General features: G+C 48.5%; 1 protein-coding gene across 6 annotated transcripts in view; it reads right to left on the bottom strand.

The window, feature by feature from the left end:
• Positions 1–24363, bottom strand: part of LOC311520947 (myosin-IIIb-like) — a 156052-nt gene that overhangs the window by 31042 nt on the left and 100647 nt on the right. For all 6 annotated transcript variants that reach the window (XR_014711733.1, XR_014711734.1, XR_014711735.1 and 3 more), the window contains exons 25-29: positions 22238–22434; positions 19071–19160; positions 5242–5407; positions 4255–4569; positions 3754–3844 (exon numbers count right to left, since the gene is read on the bottom strand). Coding sequence is in view for 3 of the 6 variants with exons in the window: in XM_084628940.1 (XP_084485066.1) it covers positions 3785–3844; positions 4255–4569; positions 5242–5407; positions 19071–19160; positions 22238–22434 (828 nt within the window). In the remaining 3 variants the exon portion in view is untranslated. The remainder of the gene's footprint in view (positions 1–3753; positions 3845–4254; positions 4570–5241; positions 5408–19070; positions 19161–22237; positions 22435–24363) is intronic.

Here is a 24363-nt window from a genome sequence, read left to right as displayed (position 1 = left end):
TCACACTGTGAGCTAGCGAAGGTCTGTGAAGTACCCAGAATGCGGATTGCATGGTAGTTTTGTTTCAAGTACATCTGACTGCAGGTGCAAGACACAAAGCACAGCAATAAACAACAGATCTGAAATCTTCACAAGAACTCCTGAAGAGCCTCTCAGTTGCCAACAGATCTCCACCGCCCAATACACACACAGAAAAGCCAAGAAGAGTGGGTGGGTCTTATACCATGGACTGAACATCACCAAATCCAGACTCAAGATTTGGGGACAGGGAGAATGTTCCAAAGTCCAGGAGCTCCTCCCCACCTCCTCCTGTTTAGCTTCAGAATTGTGCATGGTGTCAGCTGCTGCAGTGTCCATGGGGAGAGAGGTGCCTCTTGAGACCTAAACCATGAAAAACCTGCAACTGGAGGGCAACTGGGACCAGTGCAGGCCCTGGAGCACAGGCAGAAATGTGCTCTGTAGGGAACACTGTTTAAGTAGCTGCAGTTTCTGGAGGACTGAAGGTGCAGCCCCATGTAGAGCCCATTGCAATGATCCAACCTTGACATCACAAATACCTGGAGAGATCTCTGTATCCCAAAGGAATCAGATGCAATCTCTTTGGCAAGTGCTCAACTGCTGCCGCCAGCTAAAAATCTAGAGCAACTGGGGATCCAAAAAGACCCCAGGTTACAAGCCTGGGCAGTGATGGAGGGATCCTGTTCATCTGGGAGCCAACATACTCTCTACCACTCCTTCTGGCTGCCTTCCTTGTAATCTCAGTCTCTCCTGTGCTGAGTTGCAGACAACTGCCCTGGTCGATAACCTAGTTTCCTGGAGACACTGAGTAAATCACTCCCCTACATCGGAGGCTGGGAGAGATGGAAATACAGAGCTGGGAGTCCTCAGCCTGAGGTCGCTGCAACATGTACTTCCTCACCTCTCCCTGATGATCCCATACACATATTGAACAATAGCGGTGTCGGACCGAATATACCCCTGTATTCACATCCTAAACACTATTGTAATATCATCTGTCAAACGTATGCTTCATAAAGTATTATCTGAAAACTCATAATTTGCTGGCCAGTATTGTGCTGGTAAAATATTTGTGGAAACACTGTCTATGAAGTTATAAGATTCCCCTGTATGGTTTTATTAACACATGTTCCAAACCTCACAGCCCTGCCTAAACAGAAGTTGGCTTTGCTTAATATGCATTTAAACTGTAAGCAGAGTCATGAAGCAGGAAGGGAAGACAAAGGAAGTTCAAACAGGTGAAAAAAACAGCAAGGAACGTCCTTCCACGTAGACTCTTTGGCTCCTGGTTCTCAGCTGGAAATGTTTTTCAAGAGGGGGACTGGAACCATAAAAAGGAGGGACAAACACCCCAAGGCAACCTTCTCTCTCCCTGTCCATCACATTCACTGTACCTGAAGAGGCAAAGGATGCAGCCATTGGACTGGGGGAGGGGTCCAGACCGGCAGAGTTTGGTTAGGAAGACTATTGAAAGCATGTGGTGAGAGAACTTTGCTGGGAATCTAATGTAGGCACTGTTAAGTTAGGTGACAGTAAGCATTTTATATTTATTTTTCTTGCAACCACTTCTGATTTTTATGCCTTATTACTTGCACTCGCTTAAAATCTCTCTTTGTAGTAAATAAACTTGTTCTATTGTTTTATCTAATCTAGTGTGTTCAAGTTGAAGTGTCTGGGTAACCCCATTTGGGATAGCAAGTTGTGTGCATGTTATTCCCTTAAAGGAATAACAGACTGAATATATTCGTACTGTCCAGGACAGGGCTGGGCAAGACAGAACATGTGTGTCTGGGGGGAAATCTGGGTCTGGGAGTGTGCTGGAATCACCCTGCGGTGACTTTAAGGCTGGTAAGAGCCAAGGTGTGTCTGGCTGGCTGGAGCACACATAGATGTGGCTGAGAGTGATTTACATGCTGGAGGCTGTGAGCAGTCCATGCTGGAGGTTACAGCAGCTAAGTACTGTAAGGGGCACCCCAGGTTACAGGGCAGAGGTGACACAGCTATTCACTGGTCTGGATTGTACTCTGGTATGTCACAGGGTGACAAGATAGGACCCCTGCCCAATACTAATCACCACAATCTCTCAAAAGAAGAGAGCAGAGCCCCTTGAACACCCTGACAACTCTTGCTAGGAGCTTCAGACAGATCAGCAAAGCCTTGTGGCCAGTGGTGTCACAGGCAGCAGATAGAATCAGCTCGGACACCTGATGCTCATCCATCACCAGCTTGACGCTGACCTGATGGGCGTCAGAGACCTGAACAATCCAGATATTACTGGAGATGCTTTACCACAACCTCCTCAACAATCTTGCCCCAACAGGGGAGATTTGGGATATGGTTGGGCAGACTGTCTATGCCAAGGGATGGTTTCTACAGCAGGGTCTAACTTGCTGAGAGAAGCCAGCTCCTTGCCTTCTCTTAGGAGATAACTGTCAATGATTCACAACAGCAACATCAACACCTCTCCACTGGTTCTCACCAGCCAGGTGGGACATGGCTCTCACCCACTGCCTGTACATCCATTAGATATGCATTAGTCAAACAAAGTTATTGGGCCCAATACAGGAGTAGCTGCTTAAAATTCTCTGACCTCTTCTGTACAGGAGGCCAGCCTAGATGATCTAACAGTCCCTTCTGTCCTTACGATCTATGAATCCCCCAGCACTGCAGCTACCATCATAGGCTGACACTCAAGCAGAACAGCCTGTCCCCACCACCCATCAAGAACCAGCTGTGCCCCGTGGAGACAGCGAACACTGGCCTGAGCTGCTGCTAATTCAGTCTTTATCCTCTGAGTCTCCAGCTCCCAGAAGTCTCAGGAACCCTGGATTTCAGCTCCACACACTTGCATTCGTTATAGGAGCCAGTGGCCACTCACTGTCCTTGTTCAAAGGCTTTGCCTCCAGAACCCTGCCTTTTCTCCAGCACTGATATTTCCCTCTATGCCTCCCTCCAATCCTGCCACTCTGCTGCAGCTCTTGACCCCTGGAACAGCCTTCCTGTCTGGCCATCCTGTATCAGAGGTTACCGCCTCCCCAGCGCCCTCTCTCATCCATCCCACATACTACAGCTACAATACCCTTCCTCTCCTGCTGCTTAGACTATGTCAGCCTTGCTCAAACCCCATCACTGGCTGCTCTTTCCTCCTACATCAAGTCCCAGCTTTTCCACCTCACCTGCACAGCTTTGCCCCCTGCTTTTCTCTCTCCTCACTACCCCAGCTGCACCCCCAGTGCTACCTGCTCAGTGTCTCCCCACGGGCACTACCTGCTCCTGGGTCCCCCCTCAGACCCACAAGCTGTATAAGCAGCTGAATGAAGCAGAGCACAGATTAACTTGCCATAACCCCCATTCTCTCCTGCTCCCCATGCCCAGCTGTTGTCATATGTTGTGGCCTTTAACAGACGGAGCTCCTCAGGGCAGGACATAGTTATTGCCTTTGAAGCACTCTGCTCACCCCAGTGCCACTGAAATAACAAAAGCCTAAGCTGAAAATGCAGCTTTCCCCCCCTTCCCTGATCTCCCTGTGGTGCAGGCCCCCAGAAGCCCCCCTAGCTTCTGCTGGCAGCTGCTCTCCCATTTTACCCTCCACTCCAAAATCTGTACAGGTGCTGGCCCAGGGAGACTCTCCAAGCAGCCACAGGTGGAATGAGATGAAATGGCTCCTCTGTTCCTCTGACTTCCCTAGAGAAGCTGCATCTACCACCTGTCCTGCTGCAGGGGCCCCGCTCTTACCATGTCACTCTTGCTGTGGGCCCCGCTGCCTTCAGTGCTGGGGCTTCAGCTGCAGCTCAGAATAGGAGCCATTTGAGGGGTGGGAAGAAAACTGCAGGGCAAAGCAGAGGCATAATGTCAGCCCCCCTCATCACACACACACACACACCCCTCTGCCATCCCACACTGGGGACCTCCCCACCAAAGCCCTGCAGAGCCCTGTGCTGTTCATGCCCAGAGGCGCTCACACCATCTGCTCTCCAGGAGTGAGGAAGCCTGAAACCTTGTAGTTCCCAGTGAATACATCCTTGATCCAGAGACCACAGGGCATGGAAAATGAGAAGCCTGGAAATCCTGCAACAGGGAGGAGAACACTGCCTTCTACTTGTAGGGAGCCCTCTTCCCCACTTGGTCCCCAGGCAAAGAGCTTCTAACTCACCTACAGACACTCTGGACCAACAGGGTTTGCTTCGGTGGCCAACAGATACAGGGTGGATGGACAGAACCCGCCAGCCTTCTTACCTGCTGGATTTCCCACATTGCCAACCGTATGGAGGGGTAGAGGCGAGGAATGGCCCGTCTGGCCACCCCAGCCTCACATGGGCTTGGCTCCGCCCCCTCCTCGTCTGGGCTCAGCTGCTGCTCTTGGCATTTCTTTGATTTCCTGAACAGCATGTGCTTGAGAACAGCAGTTGCTCCTGCATGCTGGATGTGGCTGACAACAGGTGCCCCATTAAGCCCAGCCTGTTCCCTTTGAGGCTGTTTCTCCCCATCTGCTGGCCATGGGGCCAGGGTGTGGAATTTCAGCTCCTCATAATCAGAGTCCCCATCACCTCTCTGAAGGAAAAAGGGCAGAATTCAGAAGAGACAGAGATCCACAGCTAGCTGCAGGAGTCTCCAAGTCAGCAGCCAGAAGTAAAATGCCCAGATGCAGGAGTCCCCAGGACACCTCCAGGAGTGCCCAGCTATGGGAGTGTCCCTGCCTCCAGAACATCAATGAGGGGCTTGGGATGCAATGCAGCTGTGAGAGGCACTCCCCAGGATGGTAACTGGGGGGCAGGGACATAATGCCTGGCTCGTAGAGCTGCCCTGGGATGGCCAGGGATGCAATGGGAGCATTCCTCTCCCCCACCAAAATAGTAACCTGTGTTGCTGATTCTCAACCTATTTACCATTGTGGGCTGCATATGGAGCTTTCTGTGTATTGTGTGGGCCACAGCCACACAATATATCTACTACCCATATGGCCTTGAGGATGTCACATGGGCCGCAGCTATGTGCTGACTGGGCCGTGGATCGAGAACCACTGGCCTATCTGCTAGAGCTTCCGAGTGAATAAAGGTAGGAGGGGTCTGGGCTGCCTGACCTGTTGGTAAAGTACTGGACATTTCCAATGGGAACACAAAGCAATATTACCGTCGGGACAATTCCATTAGCTCAGAGGGAATAGTCTGAGCCCCCGCACCCACCCTTTGCCCATAAGGCACAACTGGAGTCCCCAACACCCACCTGCTCACAGGGCACAGTCAACGTCTCCATGAAGGGCTGGATTCCCACAGTTCGATGGTATTGGACCAGCGCGGTGAGCGAGGTGTGAGCTCGGTCCTCCCCCAGGATCACATAGCGTGCATTGGGTTGCATCTCAATCATGTAATGCCTGCAGCGGCTCTCACCCCTACAGAACCAGACAGACTCACTGCTCTGGGGCCCAGAGCCTCTCCAGGCCTTTCTTAGCAGCAGCATCTGCATTAGAGATGTGCCTAGAAGCCCCAGCTGAGATCAAGGCCCTACAGCTCTGGGTGCTGCTTAGACACTAGAGAGAGATGGTCCCTGCCCTGGATTTATACTAAATAAACCAGTGCAGGGAGGGGAAACAGTGGCACAGAGAAGGGAAGTGACTTCCCCAAGGTCACACCAGGGAGGTGACAGAGCCAGGAACAGAATACGGGTCTCCCAACTCACAGTCCACAGCTCTGAAACCCTGTAGCACTCCCAGCATGAGATATGGTAACACAACATTTTGTTTAAAAAAACAGAATGGTACAAAATCAACAGGGCACACAAAATGTATTAAAAACTGGCTAACTGACAGGTCTCAGACCATACCTGTAAGCTAGGGAAATCTGAGACTTGGAAGAAGAAAGAGGTGTAGAAAGGAGAGCCAAGGTAAGAGAGAAAGTCATGTGGTATTCGGTCAGTTTTCTTTTGGAAGAAATTGGCAAGAACCTGAACAGAGAGAGAAGCAGAGGCACAAGTACGGGAGGGTTTGAGGAATGAGTTAAAAGTGGTGGAAAGATGGCTGGAATTTTGGGCATGGGACTCAATTAAATTGGAAACGTAGAATTGTTTAGCTAGGAAGATGGCGGAACTGAAAGAGGAAAGAATGAATTTGTAATTGATGAAGTCAGCCTGGGCATGGGATTTCCACCAAAGATGCTTCGCTGCATGAGAACAGGAACAAAGGGAGCAGATGGAACTATGTTATAATCATCTAGTCTGACCTCTTGTATAACACAGGCCCAAGAGCCTCACCCAGTGATTCATCTATCCAGCAAAGAGCTTCTGGGTGAGCGACAGCACAATCTTTTAAAAAGAGAGAGGGTCTTAATTTAAAAAAAGAAAAGGAGTACTTGTGGCACCTTAGAGACTAACCAATTTATTTGAGCATAAGCTTTCGTGAGCTTCATTCATCCGATGAAGTGAGCTGTAGCTCATGAAAGCTTATGCTCAAATAAATTGGTTAGTCTCTAAGGTGCCACAAGTACTCCTTTTCTTTTTGTGAATACACACTAACACGGCTGTTACTCTGAAACCTCTTAATTTAAAGACTCCAACTGATGGAGGATCTGCCATATCCTTAGGTAAGTTGTTACAATAGTTAATCATCTTCACTGGTAAACAACTGCACCTTATTTCCAGTCTGAATCTAGCTTCCAGGCATTGGATCATGTTATCCCTTTGATAACATGGACTATAGAATGGACTATAAGGTGGATAGAAAGCTGGCTAGATTGTCGGGCTCAACGGGTAGTGATCAATGGTTCCATGTCTAGTTGGCAGCCAGTATCAAGTGGAGTCCCCAGGGGTCAGTCCTGGGGCCAGTTTTGTTCAACATCTTTATAAATGATCTAGATGATGGGATTAATTGCACTCTCAGCAAGTTCGCAGATGACACAAAGCTTGCGGGGAGAGGTAGATACACTGGAGGGTAGGGATAGGGTCCAGAGTGACCTAGACAAATTGGAGGATTGGGCCAAAAGTAATCTGATGAGGTTCAACAAGGACAAGTGCAGGGTCCTGCACTTAGGACGGAAGAATCCCATGCACCGCTACAGACTAGGGACCGAATGGCTAGGCAGCAGTTCTGCAGAAAAGGACCTAGGGGTACAGTGGACGAGAAGCTGGATATGAGTCAACAGTGTGCCCTTGTTGCCAAGAAGGCCAATGGCATTTTGGGATGTATAAGTTGGGGCATTGCCAGCAGATCGGGGGACATGATCGTTCCCCTCTATTCAACATTGGTGAGGCCTCATCTGGAGTAATGTGTCCAGTTTTGGGCCCCACACTACAAGAAGGATGTGGACAAATTGGAAAGCGTCCAACGGAGGGCAACAAAAATGATTAGGGGGCTGGAACGCATGACGTATGAGGAGAGGCTGTGGGAACTGGGATTGTTTAGCCTGCAGAAGAGAAGAATGAGGGGGGATTTGATAGCTGCTTTCAACTCCCTGAAAGGGGGTTCCAAAGAGGATGGCTCTAGACTGTTCTCAATGGTAGCAGATGACAGAACGAGGAGTAATGGTCTCAAGTTGCAGTGGGGGAGGTTTAGATTGGATATTAGGAAACACTATTTCACTAGGAGGGTGTTGAAACACTGGAATGCGTTACCTAGGGAGGTGGTGGAATCCCCTTCCTTAGAGGTTTTTAAGGTCAGGCTTGACAAAGCCCTGGCTGGGATGATTTAGTTGGGATTGGTCCTGCTTTGAGCAGGGGGTTGGACTAGATGACCTCCCTTCCAACTCTGATATTCTATGATTCTATGAAGTATTCCTTTTCTTTTTGTGGATACAAACTAACATGGCCGCTACTCTGAAAAATACATCTACAGAGTTACCTTTATCCACCAAACTTGTAATCTTATGAAAAACAGAAATTGGGTTTGTTTTACAAGACCTATTTTTCATAAAATCAAGCTGAGTGGCATTAATAATATTGCCAGCCTTTAATTCTTTATAAATTGAATCCTGAATCAGTTTTTCCATTATTTTGCCCAGGACTGATGTCTGGCCAACTGACCAATAGTTACCTCTCCTTTTTGAATATTGTTACAACATTAGCACTCTTCTGGGTCACTTCTCAGAGCAGAGGTGCTTCTAGGGCCATTCGCCTCTGACTTGGGGCAGCTTCCAGGCTTCCAAGGTGCTGGAAAGTGACTTCAGGAGGAATTGAAGGCACTCAGCACCTCACATGATTGGGCCCTAGTGCATGGTAATGTAGGAGGGAGTTAGATAGGATAGATAATCCTTGGAGTGACATCAATCCCGGGAAAGATAATGGAGCAGCTGATATGGAACTCAATGAATAAAGATTTAATGGTGGTTAATATAATTAATGCCAATCGACATGGGTTTATGGAAAATAAATCCTGTCAAACTAACCTGATATCTTTTTTCATGAGATTACAAGTTTGGTTGATAAAAGTAGAAGTGCTGAGGTAATACACCTAGACTTCTGTAAGGCAGGGGTCCTCAAACTTCATTGCACTGCAACCCCCTTCTGACAACAAAAATTACTACATGACCCCAGGAGGGGGGATCGAAGCCTGAGCTCGCCCAAGCCCCACTGCCCTGGGTGGGGAGTGGGTGGGGGGGACAAAGCCCGAGTACCACTGCCCTGGGCAGGGGGAACAAAGCAGAAGCCCAAGGGCTTCAGCCCCAGACAGGGGGCCTGTAATCTAAGCCTCGGCATCCTGGATGAAGCCCTCAGGCTTTGGCCCCGGGCGGTGGGGCTCAGGTTTTGGACCCGGGCCCCAGTAAGTCTAAGCCAGCACTGGTGACCCCATTAAAATGGGGTCGCGACCCACTTTGGGGTCCTGACCAACAGTTTGAGAACTGCTGCTGTAAGGCATTTGACTTGGCACTGCACAATGTTTTTATTACAAAACTAGAAGGACAGCAAATAGGGCTGCCAATTAATCGCAGTTAACTCACACGATTAACTCAAAAAAATTAATCGTGATTAATCTCACTGTTAACCAATAGAGTACCAACTGAAATTTATTAAATATTTTTGATATTTTTCTATATTTTCAAATATACTGATTTCAATTACCACACAGAATACGAAGTGTACAGTGCTCACTTTATATTATTTTTATTACAAATATTTGCACTTAAAAATGATAAACAAAAGTATTTTTAAATTCACCTAATACAAGTACTGTAGTGTAATCTCTTTATCATGAACGTGCAACTTCAAATGTAGTACTTTTTGTTACATAACTGCACTGAAAAACAAAACAATGTAAAACTTTAGAGCCTACAAGTCCACTCAGTCCTACTTCTCATTCAGCCAACCGTGAAGAGAAACAAGTTTCTTTACATTTATGGGAGATAATGCTGCCCACTTCTTAATTACAATGTCACCTGAAAGTGAGAACAGGCATTTGCATGGCACTGTTGTAGCTGGCGTCGCAAGACAGTTACGTTCCAGATGCGCTGAAGATTCATATGCCCCTTCATGCTTCGGCCATCATTCCAGAGGACATGCTTCCATGCTGATGACGCTCATTAAAAAAATAATGCCTTCATTAAATTTGAGACTGAACTCCTTGAGGGAGAATTGTATGTCTACTGCTCTGTTTTACCCGCATTCTGTCATATATTTCATGTTATAGCAGTCTCAGATGATGACCCAGCATAGGTTGTTCATTTTAAGAATACTTTCACTGCAAATTTGACACAATGCAAAGAAGAAACAAATGTGAAATTTCTAAAGATAGCTACAGTCCTCAACCCAAGATTTAAGAATGTGAAGTGGCTTCCAAAATCTGAAAGGGATGAGGTGTGGAGCATGCTTTGACAAGTCTTAAAAGAGCAACACTCTGATGCAGAAACTACAGAACCCAAACCACCAAAAAAGAAAATCAACCTTCTGGTGGTGGCATCTGACTCCGATGATGAAAATGAACATGCATTGGTCCACACTGCTTTGGATCGTTATCGAGCAGAACCTGTCATCAGCATGGACGCATGTCCTCTGGAATGATGGTTGAAGCAGCAAGGGACATATGAACCGTTAGCGCATCTGGCATGTAAATATCTTGCGAGGTCAGCTACAACAGTGCCATGCGAACACCTGTTCTCACTTTCAGGTGACATTGTAATTAAGCGACAGCATTATCTTCTGCAAATGTAAACAAACTTGTTTTTCTGAGCGACTGGCTGAACAAGTAGGACTGATGGCACTTGTAGGCTCTAAAGTTTTACATTGTTTTATTTTTGAATGCAGGGTATTTTTTGTACATAATTCTACATTTGTAAGTTCAAGTTTCATGATAAAAAGGAGGGAGAAGACAGGAAGACATTTCATTCTGTCCACCACGGCCACGAATAACTGGATAGACCTTCAGAATGTTCTCTCAATATGGCAGGCTAGTTAGCTCTTTGAACATCCAATGAGTGAAGTCTCTGCTCCCTGGTGCTGGAATTCGGCTTAGGGTAGAATACAGGGAGGAAGATGTCCAGGTTGATGTGAAATTGGGAAACAACCTTTCGGAGAAAAGCCAGGTGAGGCCTGAGTTGAACCTTGTCCTTATGGAATACAGTGTAAGGGGTCTCTGATGTTAGGGCCCTGAGCTCGGACACCCTCCTAGCTAAGGTTATCACTACCAGAAATGCCACCTTGTATGAGGGACAGAGATGGGAGCACGTCGCCAAGGGCTCAAATTATGATCCTGTAAGTCTGGAAAGGACTAGTTTGAGGTCCCAAGCTGGGATAGCCTGTCAGACCTGTGGGTATAGCCTGTTGAGACCCTTAAGGAAATGGCTGACCATTGGATTTGCAAAGACCAAGCAGCCCTCTGTGCCTGGGTGGAAAGCAGAGATGGTGGCCAAGTGAACTCTTATTGACGACATGGACAGCTCCTGCTGCTTAAGATGGAGAAGATAGTCCAGTGTAAGTGGCACTGAGACAAGCATCAGGGATGGGAGGTGCTGCTCCAACCAGATTGAAAATCTCTTCCACTTGGCAAGGTAGATAGCTCCTGTGGAAGGTTTTCTGCTGCCAAGGAGAACTTGTTTGTCTTGATCAGAGCAAGAGAGCTCCCCTGCGTTCAGCCATGGAGCTTCCACACTGTGAGGTGGAGCAACTCGAGGTTCAGATGTTGGAGGCGGCCATGATCCTGCGTTATTAGGTCCGGGAAGAGTGGCAGGGTGACCGGGGTTTCCACGGACATTTCCAGGTGTGATGTGTACCAGTGCTGGCGGGGCCAGGCTGGAGCTATCAATATCACCAAAGCTCGGTCCCCCCAAATCTTGAGTAGTGCCTTGTGAACGAGAAGGACAGGTGGAAATGCACACAGGAGACGGCCTCCCCATGGGAGGAAGAATGTGGCCGTGATGGAGCCCGGGCTGTGACTCAGGAAGGAGCAGAATCACTGACACTTCCTGTTGTGTCACATAGCGAACAGGTCTATTTGGGGAAAGCCCCACCGATGGAAAATTGATTTTACTACATCTGGGTGAAGGGACCACTAGTGGCCGTGACACAACCTGCTGAGATGGTCCGCCAGCTCATTCTGTATTCCAGCGAGGTACGATGCTTGCAGGCTTATTGAGTGCTCTACACAGAAGTCCCACAGCATAAGGGCTTCCTGGCACAGGAGAGAGGAGCGTGGACCCCCCTGTTTGTTGATATAAAACATTGTCGTGGTGTTGTCTGGCAGGACTGATACACATCTCCCTGCTAGGTGGGCTCTGAAAGTCTGGCATGCCAGGCGCGCCACTCTCAGTTCTCTGACATTGATGTGTAGAGTGAGATCCGCCTGAGACCAGAAGCCTTGTGTTCTGAGATCTCCCAAATGTGTCCCCCAGCCCAAGTCTGATGCATCTGTCACTAAGGAAAGGGATGGTGAAGGGGACCCCTGGATCTACTACCCGTGGGTCGAGCCACCACAGGAGGGAGTTGAGTACCAGGTGAGGCAGGGTTATAATCCTGTCCAAACTGTCCCAGACTGGCTGACACACTGACGCTAGCCACTACTGAAGTAGTTGAAGTCTGAGTCTGGCATGCTGTACTACATAGATACAAGCTGCCAGGTGTCCTGGAGCTTCAGGCAATTCCTTGCTGTGGTAGTGGGGAACTGAGACCCCGTATGATGTCAGCCAGGGACCATAGAATCATAGAATATCAGGGTTGGAAGGCACCTCAGGAGGTCATCTAGTCCAACCCCCTGCTCAAAGCAGGACCAATCCCCAATTAAATCATCCAAAACCTGGCTTCTGGGATGTATGCCCTGGCCTGTGTCGAGTCCAGTACTGCCCCTATAAATTCTATCCTTGGGACAGTGTTGATTTCCCTTCGTTTAGAAGGAGACCCAGTTCATCGAACGTCATTCTCATGAAGCCGACCTGTGCCTCCATTTGAGACCTGGGGCAGCCCTTGATCAGCCAGTTGTCAAGGTATGGGAACACCGCCATGACTGCCATGCACTTGGTGAACACTCGAGGAGCCGCTGACAGGCCAAAAGGGAGGACTGTGAACTGATAGCGGTTGTTCACCACAAACCTGAGGTATTTTCTGTGGGGCAGACTTATTGCTAAGTGAAAGTACATGTCCTTCAAGTTGAGGGTGGCATACTAATCTCCTGGATCCAGTGAGGGGATAATGGAGGCCAAACAGACCATGCGGAACTTGAGCTTCTTCACAAACTTGTTGAACTCTTGCAGGTCTAGGATGGGCCTGAGCCCACCCTTGGCTTTCGGTATTAGGAAATATCGGGAGTAGAAACCCTTGCCCCTTTGCTTCTGAGGAACCTCTTCCACTGCCCCTAGTGAGAGGAGCGAGTGCATCTCCTGAATAAGGATCTGCTTGTGAGAGGGGTCCCTGAAGAGGGACAGGGAAGGGGGTTGGAAGGCACAGAATTGGATGGAGTATCCCCCCTCTACTGTGCAGAGTAACCCGCCCAAAGTGATACGGGACCATGGATGGTAGAAAGGGGAAAATTGGGACAAGTCAGGGTAGATCCAGTTCTTGCACTGGTGCGCTGTCCTTGACTGCGCCCTCAAAAGGCTGGTCTGGGGCCAGGAGGTGGCTTGGGCTAGCCAGAGCCCTGGCCAGAGGATGGGTGTGGTCTTCTCCTGACACTCCTATTCCTCCTCTGAGGAGCGTCCTGCCAGTTCTGTGGCTGATAGAATCATGAGGGAGGCTGCGGCCAGAAGTGCCTGAGCTCAGCGTCAGGAGTGTGCAGGCCCAAGGACCTGAGCGTGGCCCTTGAGTCCTTTAGACTGTGGAGTCTTTTTTCTGTTTTATCAGAAAATAGGGCCAAACCCTCGAAGGGGAAGTCCTGGATGGTTTGTTGGACCTCGTAGGGGAGACCAGAGACCTGCAACCAGGAACTCCTCCTCATTGCAACCCCTGTGGCCACTGTGTGGGAGGCCGCATCTGCTGGGGTCAATGCAGCCTGTATGGAAGCTCGGGAAATCAGTTTTCCTTCCTCCACCAGTGCCGAGAACTCCACATAAGAGTCCTCCGGTAGCAGCTCAGCAAACCTGGCCATTGCACCGCAGGTGTTATGCGGGTATCTGCTAATGATGGCCTGCTGGTTTGACATGCGGAGCTGCAGCCCCCCAGTAGAGTGGACCTTCCTCCCAAAAAAGTCTAGTCTTTTAGCATCCCTATTTTTAGGGGAGGGGCCCTGGTAGCCCTGGTGCTCACGCTGGTTCACTGCATCAACCACCAGGGAATTGGGGGGTGGGTGGGTAGGTATATAGGTGCTCGTATCCCTTTGAAGGGACAAAGTATTGCCTCTTGTTTCTCTTGGCCGTAGGAGGCAGAGATGCTGGGGTCTGCCACAAGGTCTTTGTGGTCTCAATAATACTCTTTATTAATGGCAAGGCAATACAAGAGGGTCCAAAGGGGGCAAGGATGTCAACCATTGGGTCGGCATTCTCTACCACCTCCTCCACCTGGATCCACAGGTTCTGGGCCACCCCTCGCAGAAGCTGTTGCAGGACCCTGTTGTCCTCCAATGCTGGGCTGTCCATGTCCCTGCCACAGGTTCGTCTGGGGAGGATGAAGAGCAAAGTCCTGGCAATGGCCCTGCTCACTTCCCTCTGCACCAAGGGGGTCACAGAGCACCCGGTACTGCTGTGCCACCAGGTCCATAGCCTGCAGTGCCGGGGCTGCCGGAACTAGGATCATTGGTGCTGATGCCGACGGTGCCAAGGTTGCTGACTCCGGCGGTGCTGAGGTCGCTGATATCAGAAGAGTCGGTACTGGCGCTGCAAGTGTAGGGAGAGGTCTTGTTGGCACGGCTGCCAGCAGTATCGATAGTACTTGTGGAGGGACGAAGGACACCAAAGACACCAATGCGGACCTGGACCTTGACCCTTGGATTTGTCCCTGGCTCTGATGATACGCCCAGAGTGTCCAGAAGGGCCACTGAGTCGAGGATTGCCACTGCGCTGGCCATGGCGCCGGATAGGGCTGGTGGTCATGGCGGGACCTGGACCTTCTACTCCTGGTCCTGTCGGAGCAGTAGGATTGTGCCTCCGAGGTCTCCGAGAAGGACCATGGAGGAGTGGTACTCTGCAGTGCCAGCGAGTGGTGCCAAGAAAGAGGGGACTGGTGCAGATCCCCTACATGGGTGGACCGTGCCAGGGAGAGGTGCGCTGGAGATGGAGATCGGCACACCATCATTGCTCCTTGGGCTTGGAGGTGGGAGAGCGACCCCTCTCCGGCCTTTTCTTTTTCTGGGGCACCGGGGGCTGAGACCAGTGCCTGACAGCAGACTGTCTATGGGCGGAGCCGTGGCGGTACAGTGACTCCTTGGGGTCCTTCCTCGGTACCGGCTCATGCACTGTCGGTGCCGGAGCACTGTGCACCGATGAGGAGGTGCTGGGCCTGGGTTCTGCCGACCCCGGGTCGGATTGCAGTCGGAGTGCCGCCACCATTAGAAGGATCTTGAGTCTTTGATCTCGGTCTTTCAAGGTCCTAGGGTGGAACCCTTTGCAAATTCTGCACTTCTTCTGGTGGCTCTCTCCAAGGCACCGCAGACAGGAAGAGTGTGGGTCACTCTTAGGCATAAACTTTCCAAAGTCCTCACAGAGCTTGAACCCTGGGGACTGGGGCATACCCAGGAGCTGGGGAAGCGTTGTTGGGGGGGATCCCCAAAAGAAAACTTAAGAGCTACTAGAACTATCAACTATTAACTAACTGACTAACTCACACTTGCAAAGCAAGAGCAACAGTTTGTTCCAGCTAGCCATCATCAGCGGTAAGAAGGAACCAAGGGGGTGGCGGGTCGGCAGGGCCCTATATTGGGCGCCATGAAGGCACAACTCAAGGGGGTGTCCAGGCCAACCCTATGGACGCTGCTAAGGGAAAAATCTTCCGGCTGGCATGCACGCAGCACGCACACACCCGATTGGAATTGACATGAACAAGCACTCGAAGAAGCAGCTAGGTTCTTTTTGTTGCTTGGACTCTCAGGGTATGTCTACACTGCAATTAAAACCCATGGTTGGCCCATGCCCACTGACTTGGGCTCAGGCTAAGGGTCTGTTTAACTGTGGTGTAGACATCTGGGCTCAGGCTGGGGTCAGGCTGAAGGACCTTGAGAGCTGGGAGAGTCCCAGAGGTTGGGCTGTAGCCCAAGCCCGAGCATCTACACGGCAATTAAACAGACCCTTCGCCTGAGCCCTGCAAACCCTAGTCCACTGGCACAGGCCAGTGACAGTGTCTAATTGCAGTGTAGACATAGAGTAACTCCTCACTTAACGTCGTCCCGGTTAATGTTTCGTTGTTACGTCGCTGATCTATTAGAGAACATGCTCATTTAAAGTTGCGCAATGCTCCCTTAGAATGTTGTTTGGCAGCCGCCTGCTTTGTCCACTGCTTGCAGGAAGAGCAGCCCCTTGGAGCGAGCTGGTGAGGGCTTGGAACCAGGGTGGACTGGCAGCCCCCATCAGCTCCCCGCTCCCCTAAGTTCCCTGTGCAGCAGCTGCCCAGCAGGCTACCAATTGCCAGGCAGTTCAGGTGTCCCTCCCCCTACTGCTATGTGCTGCTCCTGCCCTCTGCCTTGGAGCTGCTCCCGGGAGGCTCCTGCTTACTGTGCAGGAGGTGGGGGGCAAAGAGGGGTGCTACTGTCAGGGTGTCTCCCTCCCCCCACTCCTGCCCCCCTGCTCCTGTACCCCATCTCCACAGAGTGGGGGGCGGTGGGTGGGGAGGGACACGACAGGGCTCAGGAGGAGGAAGCTTGCTGGCAGCAACTGCTGTCTCAATTTGCTAATCTACTTAAAAAGGCAGTGTACTTAGAGTGGGGTCAGTGTACTTGAAGGGGCAATGCGCATCTCTCTCACACACACGGTGTAGGTCTCTGTCTCTCTCTCATACACACACTGCACGTCTCTGTCACACACACATGCACCCCCCGGCACTTTGGAAAGTGGAGGGAGTGTTGTGCTCCAGTGGGATAGCGTGGGTTCATCATCACGTTCAGTTTCCGTACGGAATGTTTTCAGCCACTGCTATGTGTCTATTGTGTCTCCTCCCTCCATTCGTCCTGCCTTGTAGAGCGTGAGGCTACATTAACAACAATGTGTTAACTCTTGAGGGCTCAGCCGAGTGCTAGTTCATCATTTATCAGCAAGGCATTCCCTGGGAAATACCCCACCCTCTTCTACCCTCTGACTCCACCACCTCAACCAAGCTTCGCAATCATCATTGCTGTGTACAGTATTAACTTGTTTCTTTAAAACTTATACTCTCTCTGTGTGTTTGTGTGTGTGTGTATAAATAAATAAATCTTTTGTATAGTGAAATTTTTTCCCCTGGAACCTAACCCTCCCCGCACCCCAATTTACATTGATTCTTATGGGGAAATTGGATTCGCTTAACATCATTTCACTTAAAGAAGCATTTTTCAGGAACATAACTGCAAAATGTTAAGCAAGGAGTTACTGTACTTGTAGGTCCAAAAATCATTGAGCATAAGCAAAAGACCTCCATCTGTTTTGCATGAATTAGCCCTAAAGGACATACAGAGTTTGCTTATTATAGAAGTTTCCATTGTCTTTTGAAATCTAAGACTGTAACTCACTTGTGTGTGTGTATGTTACCTGCTTTATTTAACCTTGTAAATAACTCATTTCTATTCTTAGGTAATACATTTTTAGTTTGTTTATTACAGAATTGGCTACAAGCATGGTCTTTGGTGAGCAACCTGCAGTGCAATTGACCTGGGGTTAGTGACTGGTCCTTTGGGACTGTGAGTAATCTGAATAGTGTTGCGATTTCTGGTGTAAGGGACCATCTGTCACAAAGACAAGCTTGCCTGGGTGGCAAGATAGACTGGAGTGCCCAATGCGACCGTCTGTGACTCCAGGATAAGGCTGCTATAGAGCTTGTGGAGTTCACTCTTGTTACTTGGTTGGTGAAATCTAATTATGGAACATACAACCAATTTAGGGTTTGTGCCCTGCTTCTTGACAGTGTGCCCTGAGCCAGGCATGCACGGTCATGAGCCAATTGAGATAGCTTGACACGGTTCTTGGCCCTACACCATTTAACATTTGTATCAATGACCTGGAACAAAATTATCACTGACAAAGTTTGCAGGTGGCACAAAAATTTGGGGAAATATAAATAATAAAAAGGGCTGGTCACCGATACTGAATAGGTTGGTAAGCTGGATGCAAGCAATGTGTGTTTCAATATGGCCAAATATAAATGTATACACTAGGAACAAAGAACATAAGCCACATCTACAAGATGTGGGACTCTCCTGGGAAGCAGTGACTCTGAAAAAGATTTGGGGATTGTGGGGGATAATCAGCTAAACAAGAGCTTCCTGTGCGATGCTATGGACAAAAGAGTTAACATGACCCTTGGATGCATTAACAGGGGAATTTCAAGCAGGAGTAGAGAGGTTTTATTACCTCTATATTTGGCATTGGTGGTATCCCTACGGAAATACTGTGTCCATTTCCGATGTCCTCATTTCAAGAAAGATATTGATAAATTAGAGAGGGTTCAAAGAAAAGCCATGAGGATGATTAAAGGATTGGAAAACATGCCTTATAGTGATAGACTCTAGGAGCTCAACCTGTTTAGTTTCTCACAGAGAAAGTTAATGGTGACTTGATCACAGTTTATAAGTACCTACATGGGGAACAGAAATTTGAAAATATAGGGCTCTTCAGCCTAACTGACAAAGGTACAAGATCAAATGGCTAGAAACTGAAGTTGGACAATTTCAGACTGGAAACAAAGGTGCACATTTTTGATAGTGAGGGTAATTAATCACTGGACCAATTTACCAGGGGTCATGGTGGATTCTCTATCACTGAAAATTTTTAAATCAAGATTGGATGTTTTTCTAAAAGATATGCTGTAGTTCAAACAGGCTTTATTTTGGGGCAGTTCGCTGGCCTGTGTTAGGAGATCAGACTAGATGATCATAGTGGTCCCTTCTGGCCTTAGAATCTATGACTACTCAGTAGCCCATTCTATCTTACAGGCTTGTGCCCCTGCATCACTACCCTGAACTTTCGCTTGCACGTACCTGTGCAAAGGACCCCTTTTCATCACTCCCCTCTGAGTACGTTCCTAGCCTACACATCCCAACCTCCTCCAGTCTGTCCCCATTCCAGGCAGCACCTCCTCCAGCCTGATCCCCCCAGTGCAGGACTCAGAAACAGCATCCCCTTCCCATCCAATATGGCACTTCCTCAAGCAGTTCTCACAATCACCATCCTCCACCTCCCATACAGCTGCATGTGGGGATGGATGGAGCATCCACATCAACTGCCCAACATCTCAGCTCCCCACGCAGTGCCCATACCTAGCATCCCCTCCAGCTCATGTCCTGTGGCTACTATACATAGTTCATGAATCAATCTAATCCTCAGTAAAAGGCAGAGGCTCTCTCTTCTTTATGGAGGCCTCAGAGTCCCCATCTGTCCCTCTGGGGTGTGTCTAGGGCACCCAGGTCAGGGGTGTCTAAGCACCAGCCTCATTATCTCAGTCCACGGAGAAAGCTGACGCACTGTGCTGGCATTGCCCCATGCAGCCCAACACCAAGAGTCCTGGTAGAAGAAAAGCAGTGGATGCGTTACCTGTATGACAGGGTGTAGCCTGGCCTGCTCTGACTGATTCGAACCAGAAAGCAGCCCAGAGGCTTGTCCATCAGCAAGTTCTCAGCTTCCCTGAAAGCAGACAGGAAAGATTTTAATCCGAGAGTCAGCAATAAACCCGCAAGCTTTCCCTGTTCAGGAGCCCCATCCCTTTTTCACATCCTGGTAACACTCCCTCTATGGTGCAGCCAGCACTCACTCTCATCCTGCCCCCTTCACTTCAGGCACACTGTAAGTACCATTCCCAGACCTGAGGAAGAGCTCTGTGTAGCTTGAAAGCTTGTCTCTCTCACCAACAGAAGTTGGTCCAATAAAAGATATCTCAACCACAGTGTCTCTGAGACAAGATGGCCAGGGAATAAAGTGTGGGCTTTTGGAGGAAACTGGTTACTCTCTCCTTGGACTGACAAAGGAGTCAGAGAGATAGAGCCTGAAATGGCTGGATTGTTCTGGATTGACCATAATGGACAATGTTTTAATCTTTATTTCTCTATGCTAATGAAAGGATTTCCAATGCCGTGTTCCAGTTGACTAATACATCCTTCTCTGTCTTGAAAAGACTTGGGTGTCACTGCAAGTACTTGCTTGTGCGCATTAGTCCCAGAAGAGTGTCCAAATCGTTACCAGGACTCTGTTTCAGTTGGGTTTGCTGAACAGAGCTCACCACGTTACACAAGAGCTCAGAGCCCAGAGGCTCAGTCTAGGAGGCAGTGATGCTGCAGAGCCTAGCCTGAAGGAAGGGCGGGACTCCTTGGGGGTCTGGCACACTGAAGGGGACTGCTTAAAGGCTGGGATGTAGCACAGATCCCATGGATCTGTGACAACAGTATTGCCATATTGAACTCTACATACAGAGTTAAAATCACCTCCCTGCTCCTTCTCTACACATCCCAGGATCCCTTTTAGCCACAGCGTCACATTGAGAGTTCATGTTCAGCTATGACCTCTAAATCCTTTACAGAGTCACTGCTTCCCAGGACGCAGTCCCTCATTCTGCAGGTATCGCCTGCATTCCTTGATCCTAGATGTATAACTTTGCATTTAATTATATTAAAACTAGGGTTGGTTCAATTAAAAAAATGAATTGCAATTAATCGTGTGATTAATCACGCTGTTAAACAATAATAGAATATCATTTATTTAAATATTTTTGGATGTTTTCAACATTTTCAAATATATTTATATCAATTACAACACAGAATTCAAAGTGTACAGTGCTCATTTTATATTTATTTTTTATTACTAACATTTGCACTGTAACAAACAAAATAAATAGTATTTTTAAACTTCACCTAATACAAGTACTGTAGTGCAATCTCTATCATGAAAGTTGAACTTACAAATATAGAATTATGTACAAAAAATACCCTGCATTCAAAAAATAAAACAATGTAAAACTTTAGAGCCTACAAGTGCCATCAGTCCTACTTGTTCAGCCAGTCGCTCAGAAAAACAAGTTTGTTTACATTTGCAGAAGATAATGCTGTCGCTTAATTACAATGTCACCTGAAAGTGAGAACAGGTGTTCGCATGGCACTGTTGTAGCTGACCTCGCAAGATATTTACATGCCAGATGCGCTAAAGATTCATATGTCCCTTGCTGCTTCAACCACCATTCCAGAGGACATGCGTCCATGCTGATGACAGGTTCTGCTCGATAACGATCCAAAGCAGTGTGGACCAATGCATGTTCATTTTCATCATTTGAGTCAGATGCCACCACCAGAAGGCTGATTTTCTTTTTGGTGGTTTGGGTTCTGTAGTTTCTGCATCAGAGTGTTGCTCTTTTAAGACTTGTCAAAGCATGCTCCACAACTCATCCCTCTCAGATTTTGGAAGCCACTTCACATTCTTAAATCTTGGGTCGAGGACTGTAGCTATCTTTAAAAATTTCACATTTGTATCTTCTTTGCATTGTGTCAAATTTGCAGTGGAAGTATTCTTAAAATGAACAACCTGTGCTGGGTCATCATCTGAGACTGCTATAACATGAATACTGTGTATAACATGAATACAATAACATGACAGAATGCGGGTAAAACAGAGCAGTAGACATACAATTCTCCCTCAAGGAATTCAGTCTCAAATTTAATGAACATATTATTTTTTTAATGAGCGTCATCAGCATGGAAGCATGTCCTCTGGAATGATGGCCGAAGCATGAAGGGGCATATGAATCTTCAGCGCATCTGGAACGTAACTGTCTTGCGACGCCAGCTACAACAGTGCCATGCAAATGCCTGTTCTCACTTTCAGGTGACATTGTAATTAAGAAGTGGGCAGCATTATCTCCCATAAATGTAAACAAACTTGTTTCTCTTCGCGGTTGGCTGAATGAGAAGTAGGACTGAGTGGACTTGTAGGCTCTAAAGTTTTACACTGTTTTGTTTTTCAGTGCAGTTATGTAACAAAAACCCCTACATTTGAAAGGGGCACTTCCATGATAAAGAGATTGCACTACAGTACTCGTATGAAATGAATTGAAAAATATAATTTTTTATTATTTTTATAGTGCAAATATTTGTAATAAAAATAATATAAAGTGAGCACTGTACATTTTGTATTCTGTGCTGTAATTGAAATAGATATATTTAAAAATGTAGAAAATCATCCAAAAATATTTAATAAATTTCAATTATTATTCTATTGTTGAACAGTGCGATTAACAGCAATTAATTTTTTCAATCACAATTAATTTTTTTGAGTTAATCGCATGAGTTAACTGCGATTAATTGACACCCCTAATTAAAACACTTTTATTCTAAATGGGCCCAGTTTACCAAGCAGTTCAAATCTACATGGTTGCCCTGTCCTCCTCAGCATTTACCATTCCATCAATCTTTGGGATAAAAATCAGATAAAGACCTTCAGCTGCTGCCACCCTGGATTGGAACTAGTGATCTAGAAGTAAAAGGCCCCGTATCTCACTCCTAGCTCCATAAACCAGCCAGTCTCCCTGACGGGTCTGGATGGGAATCAGTGCTCTTGAGCGGAAAGGCCCTGTGTCCTATTCCCAGCTCCCTGAGAAAACAGTCCATGCTCCAGGGACCTCAACCCATACTCACACACACACTCTCCCTAAGGACATGCCAGCCTCTGCCTGCAGAGCTCAGCCCCCTTGGTAAACTGCATGCCCCTAGGGTCCTCACCTCCTGCTGATCATCCCATGCAGCCAGCCAGGAAAGGCCCCATCATCCTGCATAACCTTCCTGGCCTGTGTCTCTCTGAACCAGCGGAGAGTTGCTCCCCTCTTGATTTGCCTCATTTCTTCTTCTTCTCCTGTCTGCCCCTCTGTCCCCACCACAGGGCAGGGCGTGGAGCGCAAAAAATTATCAAAGGGAGTCGACTGAAAACAGGAAAGAGAGAGAAAAAAGGAAGGTGGGTGTGAGACTGATAGATTCCTAGGCCAGAAGGGACTACTGCGATCATCTAGTCTGAGCTCCTGTATAACACAGGCCACATACCTTTCCCAAAATAATTAATAGAGCATAACTTTTAGATAAGCATCCAATTTTGATTTTAAAAATGGTCAGTGATGATGAATCCACCACAATCCTTCGTATATTGTTCCCAGGGGTGAAAGTAACTTAAAGGACTTACCGGTACACCAGAGTCCTGAGCAGAGGGCGTGGCCTCAACGGGAAGAGGCAGGGCCTTTAAATACCAGGGCCCTTTAAATAAAGATTTAAAGGCCCAGGAGCTCCGGCTGCGGCTGGGAGCCCTGAGGCCTTTAAATCACCCCCAGAGCTACCAGCTGCAGAGGCAGCTGGGAGCCCCGGGGTGATTTAAAGGGCCCGGGGCTCCAGCCGCTGCTACCGCAGTGGAGCTCCAGACCCTTTAAATCACCGCCAGAGACCTGCCACCGCTACCCCAGGGCTCCGGCAGCGGGGCTCCGGTGGTACTTTAAAGGGCCTGGGGCCCCCCCACAGTGGCTAGAGCTCCTGGCCCTTTAAATCACTGCCGGAGCCTCGCCGCCGCTACCCCAGGGCTCCGGCAGCGGGGCTCAGGAGGTGATTTAAAGGGCCTGGGGCTCCAGCCGCTGCAGGGAGCCCTGTGCCCTTTAAATTGCCAGTCTGGGGAAGCCGGTCAGGTCCGGCATGGCATACTGGTTCTTGCCGGTACGCCGTAGCTCACTCTACCGGCTTACTTTCACCTCTGATTGTTCCAATAGTTAAGCACTCTCACTGTTAACAATTTGCACCGTAGTTCCATCTGAATTTGTCTAGCTCAGGGGTCAGCAACCTTTGGCACGCGGCCCATCAGAGTAATCCGCTGGCGGGCCGCAAGACATTTTGTTTATGTTGATCGTCCACAGGCACGGACCCCCGCAGCTCCCAGTGGCTGCGGTTCGCTGTTCCCGGCCAATGGGAGCTGTGGGAAGTGGCAGCTGGGCCTGCATCGCTTCCTGCAGCTCCCATGGGCCAGGAACAGCGAACCGTAGCCACTGGGAGCTGCGGGGGGCCGTGCCTGTGGACGGTCAACGTAAACAAAATGTCTCGTGGCCCGCCAGTGGATTACTCTGATGGGCCACATGCCAAAGGTTGCTGACCCCTGATCTAGCTTCAACTTCCAGTCATTGGATCAGTCTGCTAGACTGAAGAGCCCATTATTAAATATTTGTTCCCCGTGTAGATACTTCTAGGCTAATCAAGTCAACCCTTCACCTTCTCTGTGTTAAGTTAAGTAGGTTGACCTCCTTGAGCCTATCACTATAAGGCGAGTTTTCTGTTCTCATGGCTCTTCTCTGAACCCTTTATCAATCTCCTTTTTGAATGGTGAGCACCCAGAACTGGCCACAGGATCCCAGAAGCAGTAGCACCAGTGCCAAATAGAAAGGTAGATAAACCTCTCTGCTCCTACGTGAGAGTCCCCTGTTTATGCATCCAAGCGTTACATCAGCGCATTTGGCCACTGGGAGCTCATGTTCAACTGATTATCCACCACAAACCCCAAATCTTTTTCAGAGTCACTACTTGCCATTCTGTAAGTATGGTCTACATTCTTTGTTCCTAGATGTACACATTTACATTTAGCTGTATTAAAACACATATTGTTTGCTTGCATCCAGCTTACCAAGCAATCCAGAACACTTTGAATCAGTGACCTGTCGTCATAGAATATCAGGGTTGGAAGGGACCTCAGGAAGTAATCTAGTCCAACCCCCTGCTCAAAAGCAGGACCAATCCCCAATTAAATCATCCCAGCCAGGGCTTTCTCAAGCCTGACCTTAAAAACTTCTAAGGAAGGAGATTCCACCACCTCCCTAAGCAACGCA

This window comes from Lepidochelys olivacea (genome assembly GCF_965140295.1).
Source record: "Lepidochelys olivacea isolate rLepOli2 genome assembly, chromosome: 5".
NCBI classification, from domain to species: domain Eukaryota; kingdom Metazoa; phylum Chordata; order Testudines; family Cheloniidae; genus Lepidochelys; species Lepidochelys olivacea.
The sequence above is the reverse complement of the archived record's forward strand: the minus strand, read 5'-3'. Positions and strand labels throughout refer to the sequence as shown.